The sequence below is a fragment of the Stenella coeruleoalba genome (genome assembly GCF_951394435.1).
Source record: "Stenella coeruleoalba genome assembly, chromosome: 7".
NCBI classification, from domain to species: Eukaryota; Metazoa; Chordata; class Mammalia; order Artiodactyla; family Delphinidae; genus Stenella; species Stenella coeruleoalba.
The window spans coordinates 80,405,504-80,433,466 of NC_137153.1; the positions used below are offsets into that span (position 1 = coordinate 80,405,504).

Consider the following 27,963-nt stretch of genomic DNA (forward strand, 5'->3'; position numbering starts at 1 on the left):
TTCATTTGTACCATTTTTTTAGATTCCACATATAAGCGATATTATATATTTGTCTTTCTCTTTCTGACTTCATTTAGTATGATAATCTCTAGATCCATCCATGTTCCTGCAAATGGCATTATTTCATTCTTTTTAATGGCTGAGTAATATTCCATTGTATATATGTACATCTTCTTTGTCCATTCCTCTGTCGATGGACACTTAGGTTGCTTCCCTGTCTTGGCTATTGTAAATAGTGCTGCCATGAACGCTGGGGTGCATGTGTCTTTCTGAATTATGGTTTTCTCCGGATATATGCCCAGGAGTGGGATTGCTGGGTCATATGGTAACTATTTTTAGTTTTCTAAGGACTCTCCATAGTGGCTGTACCAATTTACATTCCCACCAACAGTGCAAGAGGGTTCCCTTTTCTCTACACCCTCTCCAGCATTTATTGTTTGTAGATTTTTTGATGACGGCCATTCTGACTGGTGTGAAGTGATACCTCATTGTAGTTTTGATTTAGCATCTGTTCATGTGCTTTTTGGTGATTATTTTTAAGAAACGACAGACACAGGAAAAGCTCGGAAAACCTATTGTTAGGGAAATTTACATTTATAAGGGAACTCTCCATTTTAAGCGTGTCTCCCTCTCTGTACCTAGAAGAGAAGGGTGACTCTAAATGACAAGAAACTCTTTATCAATGGGGAAGGTGCCCAACTTAATTCTGCAAAACAACCTTACCCTTTACTGTGCTTTACCTGTTCCTGTTAACCTCCCATAACTGACCTTCCCTCCTCCTCCATCTTTCTTGTGTCTTTAGCTGAAGAAGGTAATTAAGGTGATGGCTTGGGCCATTTCAGGGGAGTTAAACTCAGTTTCCCAGGGTAGCTCCCATGTATACAGGAGGTATAAATGGTGTTAGACTTCTGTTACTTTTCTCCTGTTAATCTTGTATTACAGGGGTGGGGTCTCAGCCAGGAACCTAGAAGGGTGGAGGTAAAATTAGTTTTCCTCCCCTCTAAGGACATTTAGAAAGTTTCTGAGTTATTAACTATTAAAGTCACAGCATTCTTCTTTTTAGGAGCATAACAATCAATCAACCATAAGCTCAAGGAAACACAACATAGTCCAATGCTAATGGAAAAATGGTATATTCTTAGCTGCCTCAGAAAGGCACAGCACACATGGGTCAAACAGCAAATCTGTGGTGGGCATCAGACCTTTGGCAGGGCTTACATTGCATCTGTTAAACAGGTTGGGTTTTTAAACTTATTTCATAAGTTTATAAGACCTGCTCATTTACACTGGAATTTTTACACACACACACACACACTTTCCACCAATACAACATATATACTATCTAGAGCCCATTTATCTTCTTATGTCAGCTTTGGTTCCATAGTGATCAAATTGTGGCAAAACTAAATTAGAGGTACTGATACTGTCATTAATTTGACTTAGAAAGTTAACACAAAGAAGAACCATCTGTTTTTTAAAAAAAAATCTCTGCTTGCATGTTAAAGGTATACTTCAGCATGAAGAGAGAAAAACACTCAATTACAAGATTTAGTTAAAAAAAGGATAATCCTAGAGGTCTCAAAGCATGACCTATAAATTGAGTCCCTTCAATTAAAAAAAACAAAATCGTAAATCACAGTGGTTCTTAAAAATTCTATAAAATATCAAATTCAAAAATTACACAAAAATCTTACAGCCTAAAGTCAAGAAAAGAAATGTAAAAACAATTTGGGAATAAAGACTTTGAAAAAGTTTCGCTAAACTCAAATATCTTACAAGCTCCATCACCCATCCCCGTCCCTGTGGCCTGCAGGATGGACTTGGTGCCACCTCTGGGCTGGGCCAGGTGAGGTCAGAAGCACTTACAAATAAAAACACGAGGAGCTTGCAAATCCGGTTTGCTGGCCTGGGTAAGGAGTGGGCAGCAGCTTTCACACTAGGTTGAATTCCCTCAGGTTTAGTTGTAGAATTGTGTCTTTCACAGCAGCAAACACGAAGCGGATATTCTCTGTGTCTGTAGCGCATGTGAAGTGGGAATAGATGACTTTCTCTTTGTCGGGATTCTGATCTTGATAGAGCTTCAGGATAAAGTCTCTGGCAGCTTTGACATCTTGCTTTGGTCCTAGTCATGAGGGCAGTTAGAGGAATAAAAAAGAAAGATCCCAACTCACCACCACGTCCTCCCCAAGTCATTTTCAATGCACTCTTGTTCTTATTTGGAATCCTCCTTTGAGCCATCTTATCTCTAGAGACTCATTTACCTGGGACACTATTTTTATTATACCTTATTATTAACCTGCAAAAGAGTATTTTAAAGTGTCCCCTGGTATCTAAAAATCATACTTTAAGGAGATTTGTTGAAAAATGACCTAATTTAATTTTCTGATTTGGACCACTTTTGAAGAGGTAATTCTTAAGTGAACTAGGAGAGCAAAGAGAAAGAATATGGGGACTAACATAACTAGTCACCCAAGTCTGACTCTAAAGCTTGAGAGCCGTATACTACATGGCAACGTGGTGAATAAAGGGAAAAAGGAGAGTGCTTAAACACTACTCCTCTAAATATCAATGTCAAACTTGGTAACGTTTCTACACCAGAAATAATTCGCAATAGGGCATAAAGTCTCCTGCCTTGGATAGGTCATGTAGACACCTTCAGCGTCTATCCTGCGTCTGGTAAAGGGCTGCCACACTTCACCTTACACATCAGAAGTGCCAGGTGCTCTGACTGGCCCTGGAAGTGCAAAGGTGTGTCAGGCCCAGTCTTTGCCCTCAGGATCTGACTGGGGTGAGAGCTGAAGGCCGAGAGAGAGCAAGGCAAGCCCAGGCCCCCAAGGGAGCATGAGGGGGGGTGGACTTCCCAAAGGGGGAAGTGCCTGAGCCGGGTCTCAGAGAACAAAGTGGAGTTAGCAAAGGAGCTGGCAGTGTATTCCAGGCATTGGGAGAGGCGTGTGCGGAGGTGCTGAGGTGAAAACACACAGTGATTCAACTGGAGCTTCCATTCAGAGGTGGGGAATGGGGAGAAAGTCCATTAGAGGCAGATCAGGGAGGCCCCTGCGAGCCATGCTGAGAACTCTGAACTGATGCCAGGGAGGCCAGGGCAGCAAGATGGACACTTACTTACCGGTGTATTCTGGGAAATAGCTAATTAGATGAGAGTACATGATTTTCTCTTCCAAAAGATCCTTCTTGTTTAAAAACAAAATCACCGATGAGTTCAGAAACCAGGGGTAGGTGATGATGGTTTTAAATAAGGCTTTGCTTTCCTCCATGCGGTTCTAAGTGAAAAACAAGAGACTTAGGATAAATTAGAAAGAAAAGCAACGCTTCGGGAACAACATACCAAATCACTGTCTCCACCCATCTGTCCTCCTCTTACCCAGCTGCCGTCTCCAGGTCGCTGTCCTTGCTGAGGCTGCCGAGCAAGTGGGGTCTCCAGCTGCTATTTCCCTGGTCCCCACCCTCTCATTAATCACCCCCTTCCGGATCTCCTCTCCTGTAGCACCCAAACTCTTCTCTGACCCCAAAACACAGAAGGATATAAGAAAGGCTTCTGTGCAACTTGGAAAAAGCAGGTTCAAACCCATAGCTGACGGGAAGTTTTCTGTGTATAACTACTGGGATTACCAAGTTGGGGCAGTTCAGAGGTGCAGACCGACCTGAGACACACTTTAATTGGGTGTGGGCTTCCAGGCTGGGTGTCAGGAGGCCGGTGACAATGAGAGGAAGGAAGGCTCTTCCGGCAGGGCCACCGCCCTTAGGAATGCTGGACGCTGGCAGAGAAGGGAACTAACGCTCCTGAGCACCTGCCCTGCACCATGCTTGACACGTGTGTAACACAAGCGAGCTCCCCAAGGGGAACGGGTCCCCTTTTTATAGGTGAGCATACTATCGTTCACAACATTTAAGTACTTTTCCAAGACTGTATAATAGTACAACCTAGTGGAAGCTACGTAGAAGGACGGTAATCATTTCTGGCCATTAGACACTGGCAAGAAAATATTAAGTGATCCTAATTTATGGAGAGCAGACAGGGCACATACAAATCTTATCTGGTGACAAATAATTGTTCTGGCTAGCATTCCGCTCTCAAGTATTTCTAAGAGGAAAGAAACACTTTCCTTCCCTCCTTTAGAGTGAGAAACACGAAAGCCCAGTGCACCGGCTCCAGAGGGACACGCCCTAAATTTCTATTCCTACAACTCCCAACTCCTGGGCCCATTATCCTACTCAGTACGTTTCTGGAGATCAATTCTGGAATTTACTACCAGAAAGGTAACATCTCACTTGTTTTTAAAGCTTCTTTAAAATTTATTATAATCTTACCAATAATGATCTCCAGGAAAATACAACATATGAAAAAACAATTCCTCTACGGCATAGTGCGTGGATGCCACACACGTCTACAACTAGGATGGAAAAGTCTGGAGTGGCGACCTAGGATTTTTCAGAGAGGAGAAAATATTTAATTTCTAGGCACATCAGGGTAAGGTACTTACCCCTGGCACACCTGACTAATCCTTTGAGTTTCCCGAGAAATGTCCTAGGTAATTCCTGAGACAAATTTGGAGCTAATTTTTCATATTGGTAACTCAATACCTTCACTTTTAAAAAAAATCTCTCCACTGGAAGAGCTGGGCAGCCGCCAAGATTTCTATTCTTTGCACAGTGACACTAGTAAATGGGCTAATCCTCCACTAATAAGCTAATGTAACTGTGCTCCTCAGAGAAATGTCTGCTCTCAATAAATACCAGATAGAATCTGTTCATAATTATGGCCTAATCCTGGAAATAATTCTTTATTGATTTACTTTCATGCCCTACAAGCAAGAGATATTTCTACTGTAAAAGGTCAAGAGGTCTTGTGCAAAGGGTCAGGGAAAAGACAATGGTTATCACACAGAAAATACCCCCAACCTCACAAAGAAGTGAGTGCAACGGTTCCCCTCACTTTCCAGGCAGATCCAGCTGACGGAGCTCCCCCAGCCAGCGTCATGGCCACTCTGCAGAGGACACTGAATGCCTGACTGGGGTGGATCAGTCCCAGCTGCCCTGAGCAAGTCCCTTCCAGGGAAAGCAAAGGGCAGATGCTATCCCAGGCGGGCCCAGGACAGCTCCAAGCATATGGCAACACTCCCCATGCCAACTCAGCTAGGGACCTAATGTGGGAGGGCTGGGAAGCCTGTTCTCAGATGAAGTTTATTAGAAATGGTGTTGTTCAACTTCGGCTGTATATTAACATCCCCAGGGGGGCATAGTGAAGATACCCCCAACTCAAAACCAGGAAATAGGAATCTCTACTGTAGGGTCCTAAAGATACTTTTTTTTTTTTTTTTTAAATATGCAGCCAAGGCTGAGACCCATGGTTTTGAGTGGCTCTACCCTTTGTAGTGCATCAGATTAGATCCCCAAGCTCAGGCCACACACAGCACCAATTGAATTAATCTCTGGGGTTGGCCCCAGCCGCCAGGTTTTTCTTTAAGGTCCCTTGGGGATTTTAGCGTACACCTGAGTTTAAGAACCAGGATTCTAGGTTAGTGATTCTCAAATTACCTGGGATCTTAAAGATCCTGATTTATTCGGTCTGGGTTGATTCAGAAGGTGTGCATTTCTAACAAGCACCCAGGTGACGCCTGTGCTGTTAGCCCACAGACTTCACTTTGCAGAGCGAGGCGATTTAACCTAAGGGATAGGGTCTAATGCCAGAGGTGGCTGGCTTCTTGCAAACTGCAGAAATAGGTTTCTGTCTTCCGCAGCTAACTGAATTCCTCACCCAGCATACCTCATTGTCACACTCAGCGAGGACCTGGTCGTATTCACTCAGAGCAACCAAAAAAATAATGGAGGTGACACTCTCAAAGCAGTGAATCCATTTCCGTCTTTCAGATCGTTGGCCACCAACATCCACCATCCTGTTCAACAGAAACATATGACTCTTTGGGGAAAAGGACATGGAAATCACACTCTTTAGGGTCCTCAGTAATTTTTAAGAATAAAAAGGGATCCTAAGATTAAAATGTTTGAGCACTGCTACTTTAGACAATGAGGAACCACTGGATGTTTCCTAGCAAAGGAGGCACAGAATGTAAGTGAAGTTACTGAAGATGTGTGCCGAGGTCACTCAGGTGGAGCCTGCTTGGAGACACTGGTTAGGAAGCTGCTGCAATGGTCCAGGCAGAAAGCTCAAGCATCCACTTGGGCACTGCCCTAACCACCAGAGAGTGCCAGGACACCAGACACAAGAGAGTAGAAATGCAGGTAGGCAGGCAGGCTTCAGGACCACGGGGCTTCCTTCCAACCCTCCCCCTTCTGGTTTCACTGGCTCCTCCAGTTAATCTACAAATCCTTTCTGCATTAGCTGGATGCCACCAGCTTATGGAAATGAGTCCAAGGGGCATCTCTAGAGTAGAAAAGCATGTACTTCAAGAGTGCTGGGCCCTGTCTAAAGGGATGGCTGCTACACCACTGCAGCAACTGCAGCTGGACAAAGACGCAGCCTCGCTATTGGACCAGATCCTCCAACTTTTCAAGAGAAACTGTCCCGCAACTTACCAAGAGATAGCAAATGTTTTAAGCAAAATAGCCCAGTCTTTATAAATATTGGCTCAAAAATGTTTTTAAACGTCAGTGGGCTAAAGAGAATACATCTGTGGACCAGAGTCAGGTTTTGGAAGTTGCAAGCAGCAGTTGATTCTGAAAAGGTTTGGATAAATTTATGGGCATACAGGCATAGGGCATGTGCTTGCAGAGATGCAGAATATCAAGGGGCTCGATCAGAGGGCTCCCCCAACATGACAGTGCTCCAGAAGCACTGAGATACAGGTGGGGTACAGACAGGACCTGGACACGGCAGGACTGTACTTACGCTGTCTCAACTAGACAAGCATGTGTAACAATTATTAGGAGGAACAAGGGAACTAACAGATAGAAAAGTCCCTTGAAATCTGCAGTGATAAATCTTGGAGAAGAGAATAGGAGGGAAGAGAAATATTCAACAGTATCTTCACTCTGTGGGTTACAGAAATATACGTGTGTGTGTGTGTGTGTGGTGTGTGTGTGTGTGTGTGTGTGTGTGTGTGTGTGTGTGTGTGTGTGTGTGTGTGTGTGTGTGTGTGTGTGTGTGTGTGTGTGTGTGTGTGTGTGTGTGTGTGTGTGTGTGTGTTTACACATAAGAATCATTCCAGACATCAGTAGGGAGTCTCTTCTTCTCTAAGGGGAATAGAAAGGTGGTTTTCTCTCCACTGTAGGACTTAAGACCAACCACAATTCTAAATACCCTGTGATGGAGAGGGCCAATATTGCCCTAAGAGATGGAAGCCCTTTTAGCAATAACACATTTAAGACTCCATTTGGGGACTTCCAAGCCTGGACAGATTCTTAACGGACTATGTCAGGGTGACAGACTTACCGAAAGATGATGTTTTCCAAATCAAATGGGTACTCAATGATGCCGGTTGTGGGCACTCGGACACGAAGCACATCTTGCTGCGTTGGCACGAACGATGGCATGGCGATCCGGTCAATGTCCGTCAGGTAACTGATGTTAGAGAACAAGATGCTGAGAAGGGAGAAATGCCCCTCCAGGGAAGTCACCCCAACTCACAGTGACCCTACTCAGATTCACGGATTCATCAGTGACTTTCGTGAGAGCCAACACTCCAGCCCTCCTACAACTGTGTGGAGAGAATATGGATCAGAAGCCTTCGTGAGCCTTCTGGGAAATGTGCAGAGCTCGCCTCTCTTCCTGCTGGTTCTCAGCTCCATCACTCTGGCCAGTGAGGGAGCCAGCGGGGCCACAGGAGGAGGAGATTGGAACAGGCCCTCTGACGTCTCACGTGTCCTCCTCTCCCCAAAGGTCCTTCTCCCTCCCACACGCCCTCATCCAAGAACATTACAGAATGCAGATGCTGTTCTTGGACACTTGGCTCAATGAGTTAGTCCAATGGGAAGTCCTCTCAAAATGAGAAAAAGTTCCTTGTCACACTGGGAAACTGAACACCTAAAATAACCCAGAGCTTGTCTTGGATTATTTTTGGCCAAATATTAAAGCCCTAAGCTTAAGACATGTCACTTTTTCTGTGGTAAAACAAGAGGACACTACTATTTTTTTAATCTTAAGGCCTTTTAAAGAGGCACTTTTGCATAAATAGCCGAGGCCCTGGCCAGTGATGGCGTTGGTGACTTGGAGCCCCCTGCAAAGAGAGGTGGCCCCGCCTTCTCCCCCCAACCCCCTCCACCCCTCACCTACCCCCTTACAGGCAGAGCTCACCTAGGTCTGCTGGCGCTGAACACGTGGCCTCAAGGGGAGCCAAGAGGTAACAGGCAAACCCTATTCCTGTGCAGCCCGCAGCGCAGGAAGCAAACCACTGGGTCAGCCTTCTGTGACCCACACCCCCATGCATGGCCCCAGGGCTTATCGTCATGGACTTCCGTTTGTGATATTTTGATTTACACCTGTCTCGTTCCACTGGACTGTATGTTCCTTCAGGGCAGAGAGCACCAGTTGTACCTGTAGCCCTTACCTCAGTGCCTGGCACACAGCAGAGACACATCACATTTTTGTGAAATGAATACCTGTCCAAATAAGCAGACAGTACCAGCAGAGTGGATGACAACCACTGACCTGGACCCAGGAAGTGTCCAAGTGCCTGGGATCTTGCCAGTTCCAAAGGCAGGGCACTGCCCGGGTCTGTGAGTGCCGCTTTCTCTGTCGTTGCAGCTCTGTCCACCACCCTAGCCACTCCCCACGTTCTTCTCAGTGGACTTGCCCCAGTTTTCAGGGCTCCACTGAGTTCTACAGCAGGCCCAGGGGCTCTTTTCCGAGTTGATCTACATCAAGAGCCCCAGCCACTCCCCAGGGCCTTCACAGAAGCAAATGACACAGGCTGTCCCAGGGAAGGGCCAGGGATGCCTTGGCTGGCTTGGCACCGTCCCTGGCTCCCCAGCTGTCAGAGGCAGTCTGCCCTCCTCCTGGGGACACGGCCTTCCTTCCTGCGAGCTGTCTTCTATGCTGATCCAACAACGTATCAGGGCTTATTTTACTTCCTTTTCCTCCTTTGCTGCTGTGCTGGACCTAAATGTTCCTGTACTTAGATTGGTTGTGCTAACCTGGATTAATGTCACTCAACACTCAGCCTGGGACAAATGCCAAAGGGAGGCTAGTGAAACTGAGGAGGTAAGATTCTGGTGTCCTTTCCTGCCCACTGGCTTGTCCAGATGATGGGTGAATTACCCACCCACACCAGCTCGAAGGGCAATGACAGCACCTGAAGAGAAGGGGATGGGTCTGGGGAAAGGATTCCAGGGCCTTCAGAGGGCGGAAATGACGCAGGGCAAGAGGGAAGGAGCTGAGTAGCAGAAGCAGCAGGAATCCTCACCCCTACAAGAAGGACCATGACAACTATTTGCCCAGTGATCTGGCTGATGGAAGCACCGCCTTGGGAAATTCTTAATAAAATCAAACCCTGTGATCTCCGTCGGAGAGTGTGCACGCAATGGATTACTGATTTAAAACTAGAGCCTTATGGATCCCAAATACAATGTGTAGGCAAACAAAGGGCTCCCGGACTGAGCTTTCTCCATGGCTGGGCCCGCAGAGCCTATCTCGCCCACTAGAGGGCAGCACCAGATCAGCCACTGACGGGTGTATTGCACTGCGCTTCTAAACTCTGATTTTAGATTTTAGGGCAATTGGACCTGCTGTCTACTGATCAGGAACCCAGAAGGCAGAGGGATATGGAGAGGGGGAAGTAGAAGCCAGAAGCAGACGCAGTCCTGGTTTAAATCAGATAGTTTCAGCGCCCCAAATGAGATCAGTCCCACCAAGGGAAGCCCACATTTGACTTACCCTCTCACTGAAAAGGACAGAGGCTTAGAACTTGACGAGGAAAGGTAGATATGGGCAGGGAGAGCTATCTGGGGCTCCACAGGGGGACTGAAGATTTCAGGAGGTGGGAAGAGAGGCAACTGAAAGTAAGAGTGGGTTACAGACGAGCAGAAGGGAGGCAGTGTGGCCCCCGGGTGCCTCATTTTAGCAAGTAGCTCATTTCTCCGCCCTTGAAGTGTGGCCATGCCTGCCTGAAAGCACCCTGGGTGGCCACAGCCTGGGGCTCTGGACTCACTATCTGGCAGAGTCTGACAGCTGGTACTCCCTCCTCCTGTCATAACATTCCTGGATTCCCAGGTCCTGCCAGAGCTGCTTGATGGCCTCCACCTGGTCCCTGGAGAGAGCGGAGACCTTGTCTACGTCCACTTCTCTGATCAGCTGGGCATTTTCCTGCTCAAAGGAAAAGAGAACCTTTCATTAGGCAAAGGAAAGGAAGCCAACATATTGATGACTTGGGGACAAGACCTGCCCTGGTCTGTGGATTAGGGAAGATGTCCCTAGAGGCTAGGGTGTGGTGGGTGCTCTCCAGAAGAGCTGCTCACAGCCAAGCCACTCCGTGGCAGCCTCATTGGGTAGAGATGATGTGGCTGCTTAACTCAGTGGACAGCGCCAGAGAAGGCCCAAGACCTGTGGCCTTCGGTCCCAGCAGTACCCCGGGGGCCAGTTTCACCAGCATTCAACACCCAGTTGTGAACAGAGAAACACAGGAACGATTGATCATCATTGATTATCATCGTACTAACAAACATTACTTCCTCGTTAACATGCAACTCATGTTGAATACGTGTGTAGCCAATGGAACAATTTAAAAGTAACATCATTGTTAGTGGCATACCAAGGGTGGGGTAAGCGGGTCCACCCCAGTGCAGGAAATAAAGGAGTGCGTCATCTTCAGATCATTGAAAAATAACACCACCAACAATCATCAGTCGGCTTTCCTTCTCTTCCCTTTATTTTTTAAAAGATGTTTTAATAGACTTTACTTTTTAGAGCAGTTTTAAGTTAAGAGCAAAACAGAGAGGAAAGTACAGAGAGTTCTCATACAGTCTGCTTTTTATTATCAGCATCACTAATAAAACTCTTTCCCACTGGGTGGACCACACCCAGCGGAACCCTCACACCATGCCACTGACTGCTCTAATATTATGTTTACTATTCCATCACTAAATTATTATTGCTCTAATACTACTGCTTTATTCCAGTAACTGTTAAGATCATTATTGCTGTAATTATTACTGTTACAGCAGTTACCATTTATTACCCACTTAATAAGTGCTCAGGGCTCTACATATATTATCTCATCAACAGAAGGCAAGCCAGAGGCCAGAAATCTTTCCAAACCGTAGCAAATAGAAATGATAAGACTGGCCTGTATCCGCAACACATCCCTGTGTTGGCCCCAGAGACTCAGCATCCGATCCCTGGCTGCAAGTTGCAGCAAACAAGAGAATCCTGCTGAGGGAGACAGGAGCCCAGCCTCGTCTTCCCTCTCCCATCTTGCTGTATCTCACAGCAATTATATCATGCACTGGCAGCTGTGAGTCAGCAAAGCAACCTTTGGCAGCTCTGATCTCCTGCACCCCTTGAAAAGTCACTCTCATCTCGCATTTCTCATCATGAAACCCAACAGGAGGTTGGAGGAAAGGGAGATCTTATAGATTCACTTGACTCAGGGAAAAACCAAGGGCTGTGAGTCAATCAACACGACTTTGCCCTACATCCATCAAGAGGGAGTACAAACTCTTCCCCTAGACTGTGGGATCCTCAGGCAGGTAGAGGATCTTTGCAGAGTCTCAAACAAGGTCTAGGCAGTATGGGTTAGTGGCCAGTGCCTGGGCGGGGAATCAGGACCCTGAATTCTAAGTAGTTCAGTCGGGACTTTTAAGGAACCCAATAGGTTGCCTGCCTCAGCATGGTCATTTCTAAGAGGAGCCAGTGATTTTCAATGGGAACCTGATTTATAAAGTATCACCCAAATGTAAGCAGATCTCGCCTTATTATTGCAATAGACGCCTAATAAATATTTCTTGTTTGCCAAAACAGGACACAGTGACAGCCCTTACACCAGGACTTCTAATCCTGCCCAGTGGCACATTTTGTGCCGTGTGCCCTATTGTTAGCCAGAGAGAACAATAAATGGAGAACGTGGACAGTGTCTCAATGTAGCAGGAGGGCTGTCTCCCGCTTCCTCCCCTCCTCTCGCCACTCTCCCACCTCCCAAATATGGTCAGAGGGTCTCCACTGGAGGATGAGGATGACAGAGCTTCCCAGGATACCCCATTTGGCCACACCAGGCGTGGTGAGGGCGCTGACCTGAGCGTAGCTCTAAATTATCTGTTTTCCCGTCTTCGTGACAAGTCAGGAAATGCCACAAGGGCAGAGCCAATGTCTTACGTATCCTTACATCCCAGAACCTCATGCAGTGCCTGGCAAATAACAGTGGCCTCTATGGATGCAGGGGCCCAAGAAACATCTGTGGTGCACATAAAACTGTCTCTCTCTCTAACGGATAACCATGGGAAAATAACTGAAAGAACACTAGAGCAGGATGATGGAAGCCTGTGCCGGGCACGGTGGGAACACAGAGGAGCTGGGAGACGGAAAAGCCTCCCCAGTGGAGGAAAGGCTCCAGTGACTCTTGGCCAATTGGTCTTAACCACTCTGCCCCTGGTACGGTCAGCATCTTTGCTTGTTGCTTGTCAGCAACAAGGCAGGCCTCTTGTGTTGCTTTTCTACACGTAACTGTTAAATTCAGCTTACCTGCTGAGAGGTAGCCCTGTGAGAATCATCAGCGATGTTACAGATATTTCTACCTCTCCTCCTCACAAAGGCAATGAAGTACTGTACTCTGTGATGAAGGAAACGTAAGTGGAAGCAACAGCTGTCTGTTTTAGGAAGAAACTTTAAAGAACCAGTGAGTAATTCACCACATTGCCCTTTGTCTCCTGTGGTGATTACCATGGGATAAGATGGAGCCTCCAGCAGCCAGGCTTCCTGAGTGACGATAATGAGCTAACACACCATACTGCATATGGAGCATGAGTGAGAAATCAGCTTTAATTAAGTAAGCTACACTTTGGGGGAAGTCTGTTACTGCAGCATAACCCACTCTATCCTGACTGATACATGTTGCCATGGATAAACCCAGTGTTTGGCTCTTCCAGTAGATAGAAAAAGTGGATCCCAGTGAGATATTAGAGAGGAATACAGGCTTCTACATAGGCTTCTTGGGGGAGAGGTGGAATTTGGGGAAAAGGCATAGACCTGGGATTTCGGGTAACCAGGGGAATTCAGCCAGGTGAGAAAAACATACTGTCTGTTCAGACCAGCGAGGGGATTTGGGTGGAATCCTGCTTGAAAGAAGAGGAGAACAGAGGCTCCTTAAAGACTCAACAATTGGGACTTCGGTTTGGAACAGACTAGACTTAAGGCGGCCAGAAGGATTCCAAGTCTAGAGGTCTCCTGTCCGTCTTTGGCTGCTCCTGGTTAGCTCTCCCGCCTGTCTGGTTCAATTTTTTTTTAAATTTATTTATTTATATTTTTGGCTGTCTTGGGTCTTCATTTCTGTGCAAGGGCTTTCTCTAGTTGAGGCGAGCGGGGGCCACTCTTCATCGCAGTGCGCGGGCCTCTCACTGTCGTGGCCTCTCTTGTTGCGGAGCACAGGCTCCAGACACGCAGGCTCAGTAGTTGTGACTCATGGGCCCAGTTGCTCCGTGGCATGTGGGATCTTCCCAGACCAGGGCTCGAACCCGTGTCCCCTGCATTGGCAGGCAGATTCTCAACCACTGCGCCACTAGGGAAGCCCTGGATCAATTTTTTTTAAACCTCTTATTTTGAAATAATTTAAGACTTGGGAAAAGGTGGGGAACATGGTACAAAGAGTTCATCTCTGCCTTTCCAGATTGCCCAAATGTTCATAATTTCCTACCTTGCTTTATCATTCTCCCCACTCCCTCCACATGTGTTCGTACACACCCACACCTGCACACATAACTCACACATATATTTTTCTCTGGAAATATCTGAAGGGAAACTGCAGGCACAATGCCTCTTTATCTCTAAAGACTTCAGTGTTATTTCCTAAAAACAGACATATAGAACTTCCCTGGTGGCGCATTGGTTAAGAATCCGCCTGCCAATGCAGGGGACACGGGTTCGAGCCCTGGTCCAGGAAGATCCCACATGCTGCAGAGCAACTAAGCCCGTGTACCACAACTACTGAGCCCACATGCCACAACTACTGAGCCCGTGTGCCTAGAGCCCGTGCTCTGCAACAAGAGAAGCCATGGCAGTGAGAAGCCCGCGCACCACAGGGGAGAGTAGCCCCCGCTCGCCGCAACTAGAGAAAGCCTGTGTACAGCAACGAAGACCCAACGCAGCCAAAAATAAATAAAATTTTTTAAAAAAACAAACATATATAATCATATATAAAGGTCAAAATCAGGAAACTAACACTGACACAATACTGTAGTCTACTCCTCAGACCTATCCAAAGTTTGACAGTTGTCCCATAAAGGTCCTTTATCTGCCCAGTCTAGGCTCACATATTGCATTCGGTTGTCTCTTTAGTCTCCATCTATCTGGAAAGGCTCTGCAGTCAGAGGAGCCGTTTGTGTTACTCTGATCAAGAATGGCCTGACAAGGATGTGTTCTTTAGTCACGAGTCATCCCAAGGATGGCTGGTGGAGAGAGTGGCACAGCCGAGCCCCCAGAGTGTGTTCCAGGGGCAAATATTACAAAGGGCAGAGAGGAATGAGGAAGAGGGTGACCTGGTTTTTAAATAAATTGTATTGAAATATGAGATGAAAGACTTTTACACGTTAACAACGTGTGTTTTTAAAAAGTGGGGTTTTGTGCAGATTTCCCTCTGACTTGGCTGGAGAGTTTCATACACAGAGTGTGCGCATTTTTATCATTATGTTCAAACCACTTCTACAGTGCACACCGTCTGAGAGCAGGGAGTCCTTATATAATGGGGAAAATTCTGTGTCAGGTAGTTGGGCTTTTTCATCTCCTGGAAAGAGAGAAGAAATGTTCTAAGAGGATCAGATTGAGGGAAGAAATGTTATGATTTGGGCAGGGGACAGGCCGAGTCTGAGGGGGCTGACATCTAAGTGGAGAAATCCAGGAAGCAGATGAATAAAATGGGTTGTAGTTCATGGAAAGGTCCTCGGCTAGAGGAGCGTATTGAACTGAAACTGCCTAACTCATATATTTCTTTGAAAAGAAAAATCACAAAGCAGTAAATATTACTGGAGCAAATAGAGCAGATGCAGAAACGCAAACAGTTTCTCAAACACTGAGCTCACATCTGGCTTTTCCTCTCTTCCTTTCTCAGACAAAAGCACCATTTTCACTGCTCTGAAGAAAGAAGAACACAGAAACCAGATGTCCTACATGTGTGTTTCACTCAGTAATTCCCAGGGTGACAGTGGAAGGAGCTGCTTTTGAAGTGTCGCCTTGCTGGCTTCACACTTGGATCCCCGGCCGCCTGGGTGACAGTCGCTTTCGAGCCCAGCCAGCCCCTCTGGCTGGAATCCAGGGCCCAGTGGGCAGCCCCATTCTCCACCAGGTCCTCACAGGGGGAGCCCCTACACCATTAACCGCCCAGCACTGCAGGGCCCAGAGCCTTCTCACTGACTAGGGGAGACTGTTCCCTAGTCAGAAGCCAGAGTTCCTGTTCTTTCATCAGATACTTAATCATTTTCGTTAAAACCTTTATCCATTAACATATTCTAGATAATAAAAGCCTAATTTAATACTATTTCAAGTGTCTACTATCATATGCAGCACCTCAAAAGCTTTGTAAAAACAAATGAGATTAAAATAAGATTAAAAATGAAAGTTCCCCATAACATTTCTGACTTTCACACAATCACTCCTCCTTGTTTTAACATCTACATCAAGATCCAGAACTACACTACATATTCTATCAAACTAAAATTAGGAAGTAAAATTTCAGTGCTCCGGGCTTCCCTGGTGGCGCAGTGGTTGAGAGTCTGCCTGCTGATGCAGGGGACACGGGTTCGTGCCCCGGTCTGGGAGGACCCCACATGCCACGGAGCGGCTGGGCCCGTGAGCCATGGCCGCTGAGCCTGCGCGTCCGGAGCCTGTGCTCTGCAACGGGAGAGGCCACAACAGAGAGAGACCCGCGTACCACAAAAAAACAAAACAAAACAAAACAAAATTTCAGTGCTCCATAACGATCAGCTTTGAAAGCATCTCAAAAATTGCATTATAAAGAAAATGCTGGTAAACTATGCTAGAGAAAGGAATGTTTTCTATAAAAAACAAAGAACTTCTGCTTCTGGTAAAGGAAGACTAGGACATTTAGATCAACTCTTCCACTAAGGACAGCTAGAGATGGTGGACAAAATATTTTCAAAAGTATGCTCAAGAATAATCAGGAAACTAATGAACAAGTAAGTAATTGCTGGGCCAGAGTGTAGGGTAGGATGGCATCCAAGGAGTTGAACCAGCATTTGGGAAACCTTTCTCCCTGGGGCTGCTTCTTGTTCTAGAAGGAGCAGTGTGAGGTTGAACAGCTCCTTTTTCAATATTACAGGACGAGGGAAAGTTAGCAAGAGCTAAAGGCCCTTAGACGCCCTCTGGCTCCAGGTTGGGATCCAAGGGGTAGCTCTTAGTGACCTGCAACTCAGCTTGGAATCACCACAATATCAGAAATTGAGTATCCCCAGACACCTGGCAGAAGAAAAGAAAGTTTCTTTTTGAAGCTTGGAAGATTGCATCTTCCTTACCCTTGAATTATTTTTTCATGCGTGTCCAGCACACTAACAAAAAGAACCAAGCATAAGAAGATAAGACAACTCCAAAAATGAGGTGACAAGTAAAAAGATGCAAAAAGATATACCATGCAAACAGTAACCCAGAGGAAGGAGGAATCTATTATCATAAAAATAGACCTTAAGGTTTATTTGTTAATTATACCTCAGTAAAGCTGGGGGGGGGAAAGTAGACTTTAAGGTTAAAAGTATAACTGGAGATAGAGATATTTCAAATGACAAAAAGGTTCAGAAAGACATAACAGTTCTAAAGTTGTATGCAGCTAATAACATAGGCTTAAAATATAAGAAAAAAATCTCTAAGATCTAAATGGTGAAATGGACAAATCTTCATCTTACAGGCAACTGAAACATACCTCTCTCAGTAACTGATAGAATAAACAAAAAATTCAGTAAAGATATACACAATTCAAATATAATCAGCAAATTGGACTTTATGGACACATGTAGAGCCCTATATTCCAAATAACTAGAATATATACTTTTTTCAAGCAAACCAAGAATAGTTACAAAAATGACCATTAATTTGAGATTTCACATTTTCAAAAACTGGTTTTCCAGCTTCTTTTGATCACTTTCTAATTCCCATTTCTTTAGCAACTCTTGGCTCCAGCAGGGATGCCACCATTGCCACCAGCCCAGCCGACCCACTGTGCAGGCATCTGAATATTTAACCACTGTTCTAAAGCTCCCTAGATTTCTCCTCATAGAAAGGCAGTCTTCCACCACACTCAGAATGGGAAGGAAGCTTTTCTAACCCAATTCAAGATTCAAAAGAAATCTTTATTTCTACTCCAATCTTTGTCCTCCTCTTTCTCCTTATCTCTTCTCCAACAAAAATAAATAACAGAATTCACTGGCCACAAAGTGTTGGCATGAAAAGCCAAGTTACTTTATTTTTTCCTGTCAGTCAAAATTTCAGTGGGTTTAACTTAAAAGGCTCTGTCCAAAGAGTCCTGCCATAAATTACTTTGGCACAAACATCCAAAGCTACAATGAGTGTTAATAACGCAGCTGAGAGATAGAATCTTTGGCCTTACGCTGTGTCAACTTGGCGAAGCACGCTCCCTTCCCTGTAGGACTCTGGGTTAGGATCTGCTACAAGAGAAGTTTGAAAGGGATCTGGGAGTCGGGAGAAACAGCGGCCGTCGTGCTCTGAAGGTCAGAGCTCTGCTTTAGTACAAATGCGCGCGCGCGCACGCGCGCACACACACACACACACACACACACACACACACACACATCGTGACTGGTCTTCTGGTCAACCTCACTGATGGGGGGGCATGTGCAGCAGCTGGGCCTCAGCACCCCTAGCTCCCACTTGGACCTTCTCCTTCAACTTCTCCACATCCTGGGGCAGACATACACGCAGGTCCACAGCAAAGGATGCCAGTTTCCGCTGCAAGTCACCTGCACTGTCAACACGGAGATGTGAGAGGCAGATGCAGTTTCCGCTTAGTCCCCATGGGGTCCATTCGCCTTCATGGGTTCCCATCTGTCTCTGTAGGTTCCAGTTTGCCTTTGCTCTGGCTCCTTCACATCCAGCTTTTCTCCCCGACTACCAGCCCTGCTGCCCAAACACCAGATATGCAGAGGCAGTTCCAACATCTTCTTCACGGCTCCAACAGCTACATACAATGCAATCCCTAAAGCGAATCCATTATTCCACATCGCTTTGAGTGACTGACTTCCTGATCAAATCAGGAATCTTCCATGCTGGTCCATTCAATTCTCTTTAGGGGCAAAATACCCTATAACCGTAGGTCCAGGTGATGGTAACAGTTTAGGCCTCAGTTGGGGTGACCGAAATGGACCCAAACTCAGCGAGGCACTCGCAGCCAGACTCCATCATCATTCAGTGCACAGTATCACATGCCTGCTCCCTGCTAGATCCAGGCCTGCTTCTGGGAATATAAAGAGGACTGTGGCCCTGCCCTTGAGGGTTCCAAAATGACAGATCCGCACACAAACGCTAAGAGATCAAAGAAAGGGAGACATTTCAGTTGGGGGTGAGTGACAGGGTGGGCTAAGATTTCCCACCAGAGTTGCCCTGATGTTTATAAAGAGAAGGGCTGTGTCTGCCCTTCGTGTACTCATGAATGTGGATTCCCGAGTGTGCTTGTTAAAGGCAGCACCGTGAAAGTGCAGGGACCAGACCAGTTCTTTGCTATATCACCTTTCACACAACATTCCTTCCCCTGAGATGCTTTGGAAAGCACCTGAACTCCCTCAGGTGCCAGGGTCCTGAATATATTCAAGGTAGAGCCCACCCCCCACTCTGCACCCCCCGGAAAGAAATGAGTATATTGGTCCAATGGAAGCTGCCTCTCAGAAAATCATTTGTTTTAGGCCCTTTTAACTGCATGTGCCCAGAGGTCACATATAATAACATGGTCATGTTCCACAGCAAGTTGGGATTTTCTGTCCCTATCACCTTCCTCCCCCTCCCTCCTGTAGTTGAGAGTTTTTCTAGGTGTTTTTAGCACATCAAAATTGGGTTATGAGAGACTGTTCAAATTAGCAAGAGAAGGATCTGTCTCTTTTGTACCTGTGCCTCTCTACAGAATCTGCTGGGAGGACTGGAGCGTCTATGCCAGGATACACTCAGGTCCTTCCCACATAAAGCTGGGAATGACGGTGGCCAGGGCCCTGATGTTGGGAAGGCCAGGACTTACAGAGAAAGGCAGAGGGGCAGAAAAAGAAGAGAGACCAGAGGAGCAGGGCTGGGGATGGGTGGGGGGCTTCTAGACCAAAAGATACCCCCCAACCCTCCACCGCCCCCCTTGAAGGGAAAGTAATAAATGCTTTGCTCCCCCGTTGGCTTCCTGTAGCACCACGATCAGCTATAAGGAATCTTATTCTCTCTTTGGTATTGGACTCTGTCTGTGGCCCTTCCAGAAAATAAGGCATAATAAAGGCTTACAGATATAAAAAGCACACAGGCAAGGTCTCAGTTCAAGAATAGGCTGGTTCCAATTTAATGTAAAGTTGGTTGTTGGGAGCTCAAAGCGTTTTCCCATTAAGACAAAGATTGCTCTGGGTCCACCGATCCTGTTTTATTTCCCTACCGGGCTCATAGGTTGGGCTACATTTCCCAGTCTCCCTTGCAGTCATGTAACTGAGTTCTGAGTGATGAAATCTGGGCTGACATGACGCACACCACTACCAGGGCTGGCTTTACAAACTTCCCATGCAATCCTCCTCCACTCTACCTTTTTTCATTTCTCAGCTGAAAGGACAGGATGATGAGGGCCAAGAGGAGGGGAGCCTCCAGGCGCAGGAGACCTAGATCCCTGAGGAAATGTGCGGAGCAGAGCCCATCACTCACCAACTCCCATTGGATTGAGACAGACGTGGCCCAGAAATAAACACTGATTTTGCTAAGCCACTGAAGTTTTGGTGTTGATTTATTTTAGCAGCTATCAAAGTTTACTTTATGCACCCATAAAGAGAAAGAAGAGAAGCAACGTGAGAATAGAGAAGTCCCGGGCTAGCTCCAAGAAACCCACGTGAACCAGCAGAGACAAACCAATGCACTGAAGGCACTGGCCACGGCCGGGGGGCCTAGTGTGGATCATGTGTGTTTTTTTAAAAAGCCACTCATCTCTGGTCTCCTCATGTCTGCCATGCCCCCGTCCTGCCTCCCAGTGGCTCTCTCTTCAAGGCCCCAGATTCTCAGACCCAAACTGTAGGACCACTTCCTATACACATACGTTCCAAGAGAACGTGAGCACCCAAACCTCCTGATCGCCCTTCTCTCCCATCAAACACTACAGGTCCTCCAGACAGGAGGCTGTGTGGCCTGGAGAGAACGGCTCTGAGCAGTTATTTTTCGGTGTCTTTCCTTTACCCGTATCTGAGCCCAAATGTGGTAATACTAGAGAGAACAGGCTAATGGCCCCAACTGTCAGTACCTCGACGGACACCCCACACAGGTTTACTTTACACTCCTTCCCAGTCCAACATGTACCGATGGGGGGGTTGGGGAGGACGCTGCTCCGTGCAATTATCCAGGGCCCCAAGCTCCCTCCATCAAGTGGCTCTGCCAGCTCCCAGGGCCCTCAAGTCCTGCAGGGGATCGTCTGCACCCAGTAGGCAGGTGGAGGAAGAGAACGTGGAGCAGTAGGCAGGATGTTTTATGGGCCAGGTCTGAACGTGGTGGACACATGGTTCACGGGCTAGAACTCGTCACAAGGGGCCATCGGACTGCAAAGGAGGCTGGGAAATGTGGTCCTCCTGGCGGAAGGACACGAGATGTGGTCAACACATAGCATCGTCTCTGCCGCTCACAGACTCCCAGTCTCTTCTCTTTGTCTCAGAGACCTCCAAGGTTTGCAAGGTGCCCATGTGTGCTTTTGTATAGACCAAGGTCAACAACAGGTGGGCCAGGTCCAGCTCCCCGCCTGTTCTTGTAAATGAAGTTCTATTAGGACACAGTCACGCCCTGTCACTGTTGGGCTGATGTCACTGCTACAAAGGCAACGTCAGGTTGTTACAACAGAGCCTGTGTGGTCCACAAAGCTGACCATAAATACTTATTCGCTGACCCTTTACAGAAAATGCTTGCTGACTCTGGTATAGAATCCAAGGAGGATTCTGCTGCAATCTCCACTCCCTCCTTCATCGAATCAGTGGCAACGTAACTATGAAGCACCCACCCTTTGCCAGCCCCAGTGCTCAGTACGAGACTACAACTATGAAGAAGACTTTGTTTTTATACTCAAGTTTCCAGTGTTTATGGGAATGATGGTAATAGGCATATAGGACATGGAAAAAGAATCCTCTAAAAAAACCCATATTTAATTAGTGTAAAAAGCAAGAGAATTCCACCTAAGTACATTTCCCCAACTCTTCAAAATTTTCCAAGGGCAAAGCCCAGAACTAACTTGGATTGTGAACCTGCCCTGAGACTGCAAGCGTATTGTAACATTAAATGAAAACACCCCCCAGTGGAAAAAGCTGGAATTGTTTCTGATTCAGACTCCTTTTCACAAAATTTAGAGAATGTTGCCATTTCTTTTTTTCCTTCATTACTTCCTTAAGCAGACCATTGTATTATGTCCCTGTTTCGCAAGGTGTCATATTACATTCTTTGTTTCTGTAAAGTCTATGCTGTGTCAACCAGCCTGGGACCCAGACCAGCTGTTTCCAGAAACCCTGAAATCCAAGACAAGCAGAGGCTGGCCCTGGAGTAGGTGCAAGGTCCCCAGTGTTCTTCCTGGGGCACTGCTGACATTCAAGAGAAGCCCTCCGAGTAGGAGGAGGCCTCTTTAAGGCACCTCCAGAAACAAAAATCCTCCCTCCTACTCCTGTAAAACGGCTTTTCTAGTCGAAGGCAAAGGGAAGTAAATACTAGATTCAAGAGTTAATTCAGTAATACCAGCCAGGCAGGCACCTCCAAGGCTGAGCTGAAGAACAAACATTAAGAAATGAAATGCTTCCCCTGACATGGAGCCAGAGCTCTCTCTGGACGTCTCTCTCTTTAAAGGCCATCTTAGGGCCAGGCGTAATTCTAGAAATCCCTTCTGTGTTCCTCGGAGTGACTCAGACTCCACCCACACCCCCAAACACACACCCAGACGTGAACATGAGAACACGGAAAGAGAACACGGAAAATCAGTGTGATGAAGTGGTCCGGGGCCAACTAGAAGCTGGAGCTGGGCAGGAAGACGCTGGTACGCTGTGCCCCTCTGCCTCCTCAGGGCACCTGTCCCAGGGACAGCAGGATGCTGGTTAGAATTCTGGTTCCCAGCCGGTCAGACTTTCCTGTCTCCACCCACAAGCCTTCACGCTCACTGGTCTTGAGCCTTGATTTACAAGACGGGCTACACCAGTGCAAGGTGAGGGGCTCTTGCAGTCTCTAATCATTTCTGCCATGGGGCTTGCAGTCAGCCCAGCAAAATATAAAGTGTCAGCACAGTGCCCAGAGCCCAGTAAACTCCCGATAGATGGAAGTGATTGGGGCCTGGCCCTCACCCACTCCCTCGTGCCTTCCTAAGCGCCTGGGGCTCACGGGCCACCACGAAATCAGGAACACATACCAGTGGTCCTCCTTACTCATGGATTCTGTATTTGCAACTTCACCTACTTGCTAAAATTGGTAACCCCCAAATAAAAAATCACAGCCATTTACAGACGTGCATACAGCACTGAGAATTTCGAATCGCTCAGTGCCCACGATCCCAACTGAAGGGGAACTCGGGCTCTGTCTTCTTGTTCAGCTCTTGTACAGTAATCGAGTGCCCCTTCCATGGCCCATTAGGTGTCAGGTTTCTTGTATTTTTATGCTTTTTGCGGGTGACTTCATTGTTTAGTGGGCCCCCAGCACAGTGCCAAAGTGCCTAGCACGAGAGGCTGGGATGCACCCCGTGGAGAAAATACCTGTTAGAGAAGCTTCGTTCGGGCAGGAAGGGACTCAGGATAAAACTCCTGTTCATCCACCTATTAGAAGCCTTATTAGGATCAATTCACCTGACCCTGAGGCCTCAGTTTCCTCATTGGTAAGGTGACCACAGAGAACTGAGTGGGGGAGATCTTTTCAACGTTAGCGTTTAACGGTGCTAAAGGATGTATTCCTTCATCATTAGGTTTCATAAACACTGAGTCTTGTGGATGCCCTTCTTTCAAAGTGTAAAGGAAAACATAACCACCCGAATCGCTCTTTCTAACCCAGAAGCAGTCATCATAATTTCCAAGAGGATGAGCGAATTACACTTAGTTGAGGACATAAGGGATTGGCACCGTTAAAGAACTAGGAACACACGGCACAGAACCACAAAGGATGAGGGGCCGTTTCTGCTCCTGGGACCCAAGGTTAAGGCTATTCTGGGTTGGCCCTAAAAATCATCAACACGACCTATGCGTCAGCCCACCTCTCTCCTGTGTCTTACTCATCCCCAAAATAACCAGTAAGCATCACAGGCAGGTACCTCCAAGAGACGACGTCACCCCAAACCAATTTCCCTCCCTTCTCACATATTCATCAGTAATCCTGGGAGCTCTGGACCTCAGGTTATTCCATCTCAGATGGACTGTGCCAACACGGCCCAAAGCCACTCAGCTACCCTTCCAAGCAATGACATGAGATTCCTTGCAGTAACCGGGTGAATAAGGAAACCCACTGGGGTCAATGCAAAGCGCCTTCTCCTCAAGCATCTCACAGTTATACAGACACTTAACCAAGATCCATTACTTCCCGTCAAAAACTACCAACCCATAAACCAGCCGAGCACGTGAAGGTGGTAGATATTCGTGTAAAAGACTGGATATGTTCTCTTAAGGTCAACTGAGTGGACTACACGCTTAGCTATGTGCTAGGTGTCATGCTGGATCCCTCGGGGAGTGGATATAAATCGACAGATCCTAACTTAAGAGTGTCACAGTCCAGTAAGAGACGAAGACCATCGCACATCTAATAGCAGCACTGTTTGATCCGGAATCCCTTGGAAATATCCCTGCCCTGTCAGTGGGTGAGGGATCGACACCTAGTCAAGTAACAGTCTCAGATGAGGCCTCAGCACCATCTGCTGAAGTCACCTGCTCTTCGGACATGGGAAGCATATGGATGTAGCTTTAAGCAGCGACAAAGAATATCTGCACTCCAGACCCTGGTAGAGAATATGTATCAGTAATCTCTCTGCTGTCTGACTCTTATCAAATGTTGAAACAAATGATATTGATGGATTTTTTTTCTGAAGTACACATAGTCCAGCTATGCCTTTGTCTGTATTTCCCAGAGGGCTATATTATACAGACCAGGACTCTACAAAATGTTGTAGGTACACACAAAGAAGTTCCTTGTCCAAATAAGTTTAGGACAAGGTCTGAAACAGTTACCCACTTTTTTTTAACTTCAGGACTTCTCAGAAGTTGTGTGTGTGTGTGTGTGTGTGTGTGTGTGTGTGCGTGCACGCACGTGCGTGCGCATCACATGCGCCCTGACGGGGCAGGGATCTTGGTCTCTTTTTCTCATTGATGTACCCCAAGTGCTTGGAGCAGTGGCTGGCACGTCAATATTGTTGGAATGAATAAACAAATGTTGCATGAAAATCATTGTATTTAGTCAATACTGATAGAATATATTAAATCAAAGAGCAATGTGTATTAACAGGATATGACAGTTCATGAAATTGTGTAACTGTGCGCACCCAATTCTCAAACGTTTCATCACTGGAATGTTTCACCAGAACATTAAACATGAGAATGAGAATGCACATATGCATGATAGGAAAAAATCCCTGAAACTACAGCAGGACTCCATCAACAAATGCAGCATTTAGTGACAACTTACTGACCATCAGCAGTGAAAAGTTTGCAGCCACAAATAGAACCACAACAAGGAGAACAACATTGAGTAAAGATGCCCAAAACAGAGCACAGAACCTTTAATAGGCTCGTTTCATTACGAATTTCCAAAGAGATTTAGAATACACGACTTGCCAAACTCATGTCACTGAAGTGGCAGCTGGGGCCCCATTTTCTCATAGGGTCTTACTGGCTCAGACCCCAGCCAGTTCCATGGCCTGTGAAAGTCAGAAGCTCTCCCACAATTTCTGCCAGTTCCCAGGGGCTGCATCTTCATGGTTCAGTATTTCTTCTCAGTTGCTCAGGCACAAAGCTCAGCCTGTCCATCCCTTCCACGGAACACCCAACTGTTCACAACCTTGGCTTTCAAAAGGCAGGGTCGCCCCAAGCAGCTTCCTGCCATCTCAGCGGCTCCGCCCCCCACTCGCATCTCCACCTCCTCGGCCCACTCTCCTGCAGCTTTGAAGTTTAGGAGCTCCAAATTCTTCACCTTCTAAGAGTGATTTCCCCTTTCCAACACTCAGATTCTACTCCACCTTTACAAGCTCAATCCTACTTTTGTGGACGCGCTTAGCTTTTGGGTGGTCCACCACCCAGCCTCCCTCCTTCTGGCTACAGTGGTTTTGGGGGAACTATTCTGTGGGTCCCGGCAGGTCTGCTGATTCAGGGATCCTGCTCTCCGCTGGCTCAGTGTCAGGCTGTTCACACTTGGCAGAGACTGTCAACCTTGAGCAGAAGTTAGATGATAGCAGTGGAGACAGGGGAAAGGAACAGATGAAATTCTTTTCTTTTGGTGGCCATGAAGTCATCAAGGATTTTCTGGGTAGTGAGACCCCAGGCGTTTCTGGGTTCCTGTCCATCTTGAGACTGTTTCTTCAGGCTTCTCCTTGATTCCATGACCTCCAGGATAGCCTTTTCATAAACTGCCAGCTTGGTCCTGGTACTCACAACCCAACCTGACTCTATCCCATCAGCAGAGCAACGGCTCTCCCTCTGATGTGAACAGTCAGGGTCTGCAATAGAAGACTTCCTTTTCTCATGGTACATCTACTAACATCTCCCTCTATTAATGTTATATTAAATTCAGTTTAGGAAGTACCCTTGATGTTCTAGGCTTTATTTCTAAATCTATCCAAAGGCTGTGGACTTCAGCCATAGTATCTGTATTACTTTTCTACTGCTGCATGACAAACTGCTACAGACTTAGCAACTTCAAACAATCTTCTGTTACTATCTCACAGTTTCTGGGGGCCAGGAACCAGGCATATTGTCACTGAGTTTTCTGCTTAGGGCCTCAGAAGGCTGAAATCAAGGTGTTTGCTGGGCTGTGCTGTCATCTGGAGTTCAGGGTGCTCGTCCGAGTTCATTTAACTTGTTGGAAGAATTCAGTTCCTCGTGATTCCAGGACTGAGGTCCTAGTTTTCTTGATGGCTGTCCCCTGAAAGTCACTCTCAGCTCCTAGAGGCTGCCCTCAGGTCCCAGCCATGTGGCCCTCTCACGACATGGAAGCTACTTCTTCAAGGCCAGCAGGAGAATCTCCCTGCCTCTAGGACTTCTTCTTTTTATTTATTTGTTTGTTTTATTTTTATTTATTTTTTGGCTGCATCGGGTCTTAGCTGCGGCACGCGGGATCTTCGTTGAGGTACGCAGGCTTCTCTCTAGCTGTGACGAGCGGGTTTTCTCTTCTCTAGTTGTGGTGCGCGTGCTCCAGGGTGCGTGGGCTCTGTAGTTTTGCAGCACATGGGCTCTTAGTTGAGGTGTGCGAGCTCAATAGTTGTGGCACGTGGCCTTCGTTGCCCTGTGGAAATGTGGGATCTTAGTTCCCTGACCAGGGATCGAACCTGTGTACACTGCATTGGAAGGCAGATTCTTTATCACTGGACCACCAGGGAAGTCCCTAGGACTTCTTCTAATGGGCTGATTTGGTCAGGCCACCCAGGACAATCTTCCCTTTGATTAAGTTAAAGTCAACTGATTAGGGGACATTACATCTAGGAAATCCCTTCACCTCTGTCATATGACATAATCTAATCATGGAAGTGATGTTGATTGTGGTCTTGCCTATGCTCAAGGGGAGGGGATTATGCAGGGCGAGTATAACAGGGGGTCCATCTTAGAATTCTGCCTACCACGTGGTCTTATTCACAGTTCTGCTGAGCGTAACTGCTGTTTACCTTTCCCTTGGCTTATAATAAAGGCGTTCCTATGATATCTCCTATAGGGCTCTTGTTGGGGTTACGGGCTCTTACATCAGTTAGCATGTGCTCTACGCTGCCCCCCTGTAAGAAATATATATTTTTAGAATTAAGAAACAAGAACACAGATAAACAAGAAGGTCCTACTGTATAGCACAGGGAACTATATTCAAATATCTTTTGATAACCGATAAGGGAAAAGGACCTGAAAAAAACACATATATATGTTATATACAACATATATATATATACAATATGTTCTATGTCATATATAAAACATATATATGCTACATATATATATATATATTTGTACCTGAATCACTGTGCTCTACATCAGAAACTAACACAACATTGTAAATCAACTATACTTCAATAATAATAAAAAAAAGAACGAAGAACAATTACGCTTCCTTGAGGGAATGGTAGGTTTTGCCTTGTGGTCCATAGGAATCATATACGTGAACCTGATTCTCTTTTCACTTTAGCTGGTGGGAAGCTCCGAAACAAATCTGTAGCTCAGTCTATGTAACTCAGGAGAAGTTGATGAGTGCTCATATCCTATAACACCTGTGTTCTATTTTTCCCTCAGCCTCACTCTTCTTCCTTAATTCAAACTTTTTCTGGCATTGAGGTTTTTTTTAAGGTATATATTCTTATAAGTAGTTTCCAACGTGTTACATAAGGAAATAGGGCATAAATACAAATGAACTAACAAAATAACAATAGCTAGTATAAACCGAACCATTATTATGTGACCACCTTGTATAAGCATTAT

The 27,963-nt window shown here is 46.4% G+C and overlaps 1 protein-coding gene across 4 annotated transcripts in view; it reads right to left on the minus strand.

Moving 5' to 3' along the window:
* Positions 1 to 567: 567 nt before the first annotated feature.
* The window catches only part of GNA14 (G protein subunit alpha 14), a 202,532-nt gene continuing 175,136 nt past the window's right edge, over positions 568 to 27,963 (minus strand). For all 4 annotated transcript variants that reach the window (XM_079927171.1, XM_079927170.1, XM_079927169.1 and 1 more), the window contains exons 3-7: positions 10,122 to 10,276; positions 7,409 to 7,537; positions 5,783 to 5,912; positions 3,125 to 3,278; positions 568 to 2,122 (exon numbers count right to left, since the gene is read on the minus strand). In XM_079927171.1, the coding sequence (XP_079783297.1) occupies positions 1,932 to 2,122; positions 3,125 to 3,278; positions 5,783 to 5,912; positions 7,409 to 7,537; positions 10,122 to 10,276 (759 nt within the window). In that variant the 3' untranslated portion in view covers positions 568 to 1,931. The remainder of the gene's footprint in view (positions 2,123 to 3,124; positions 3,279 to 5,782; positions 5,913 to 7,408; positions 7,538 to 10,121; positions 10,277 to 27,963) is intronic.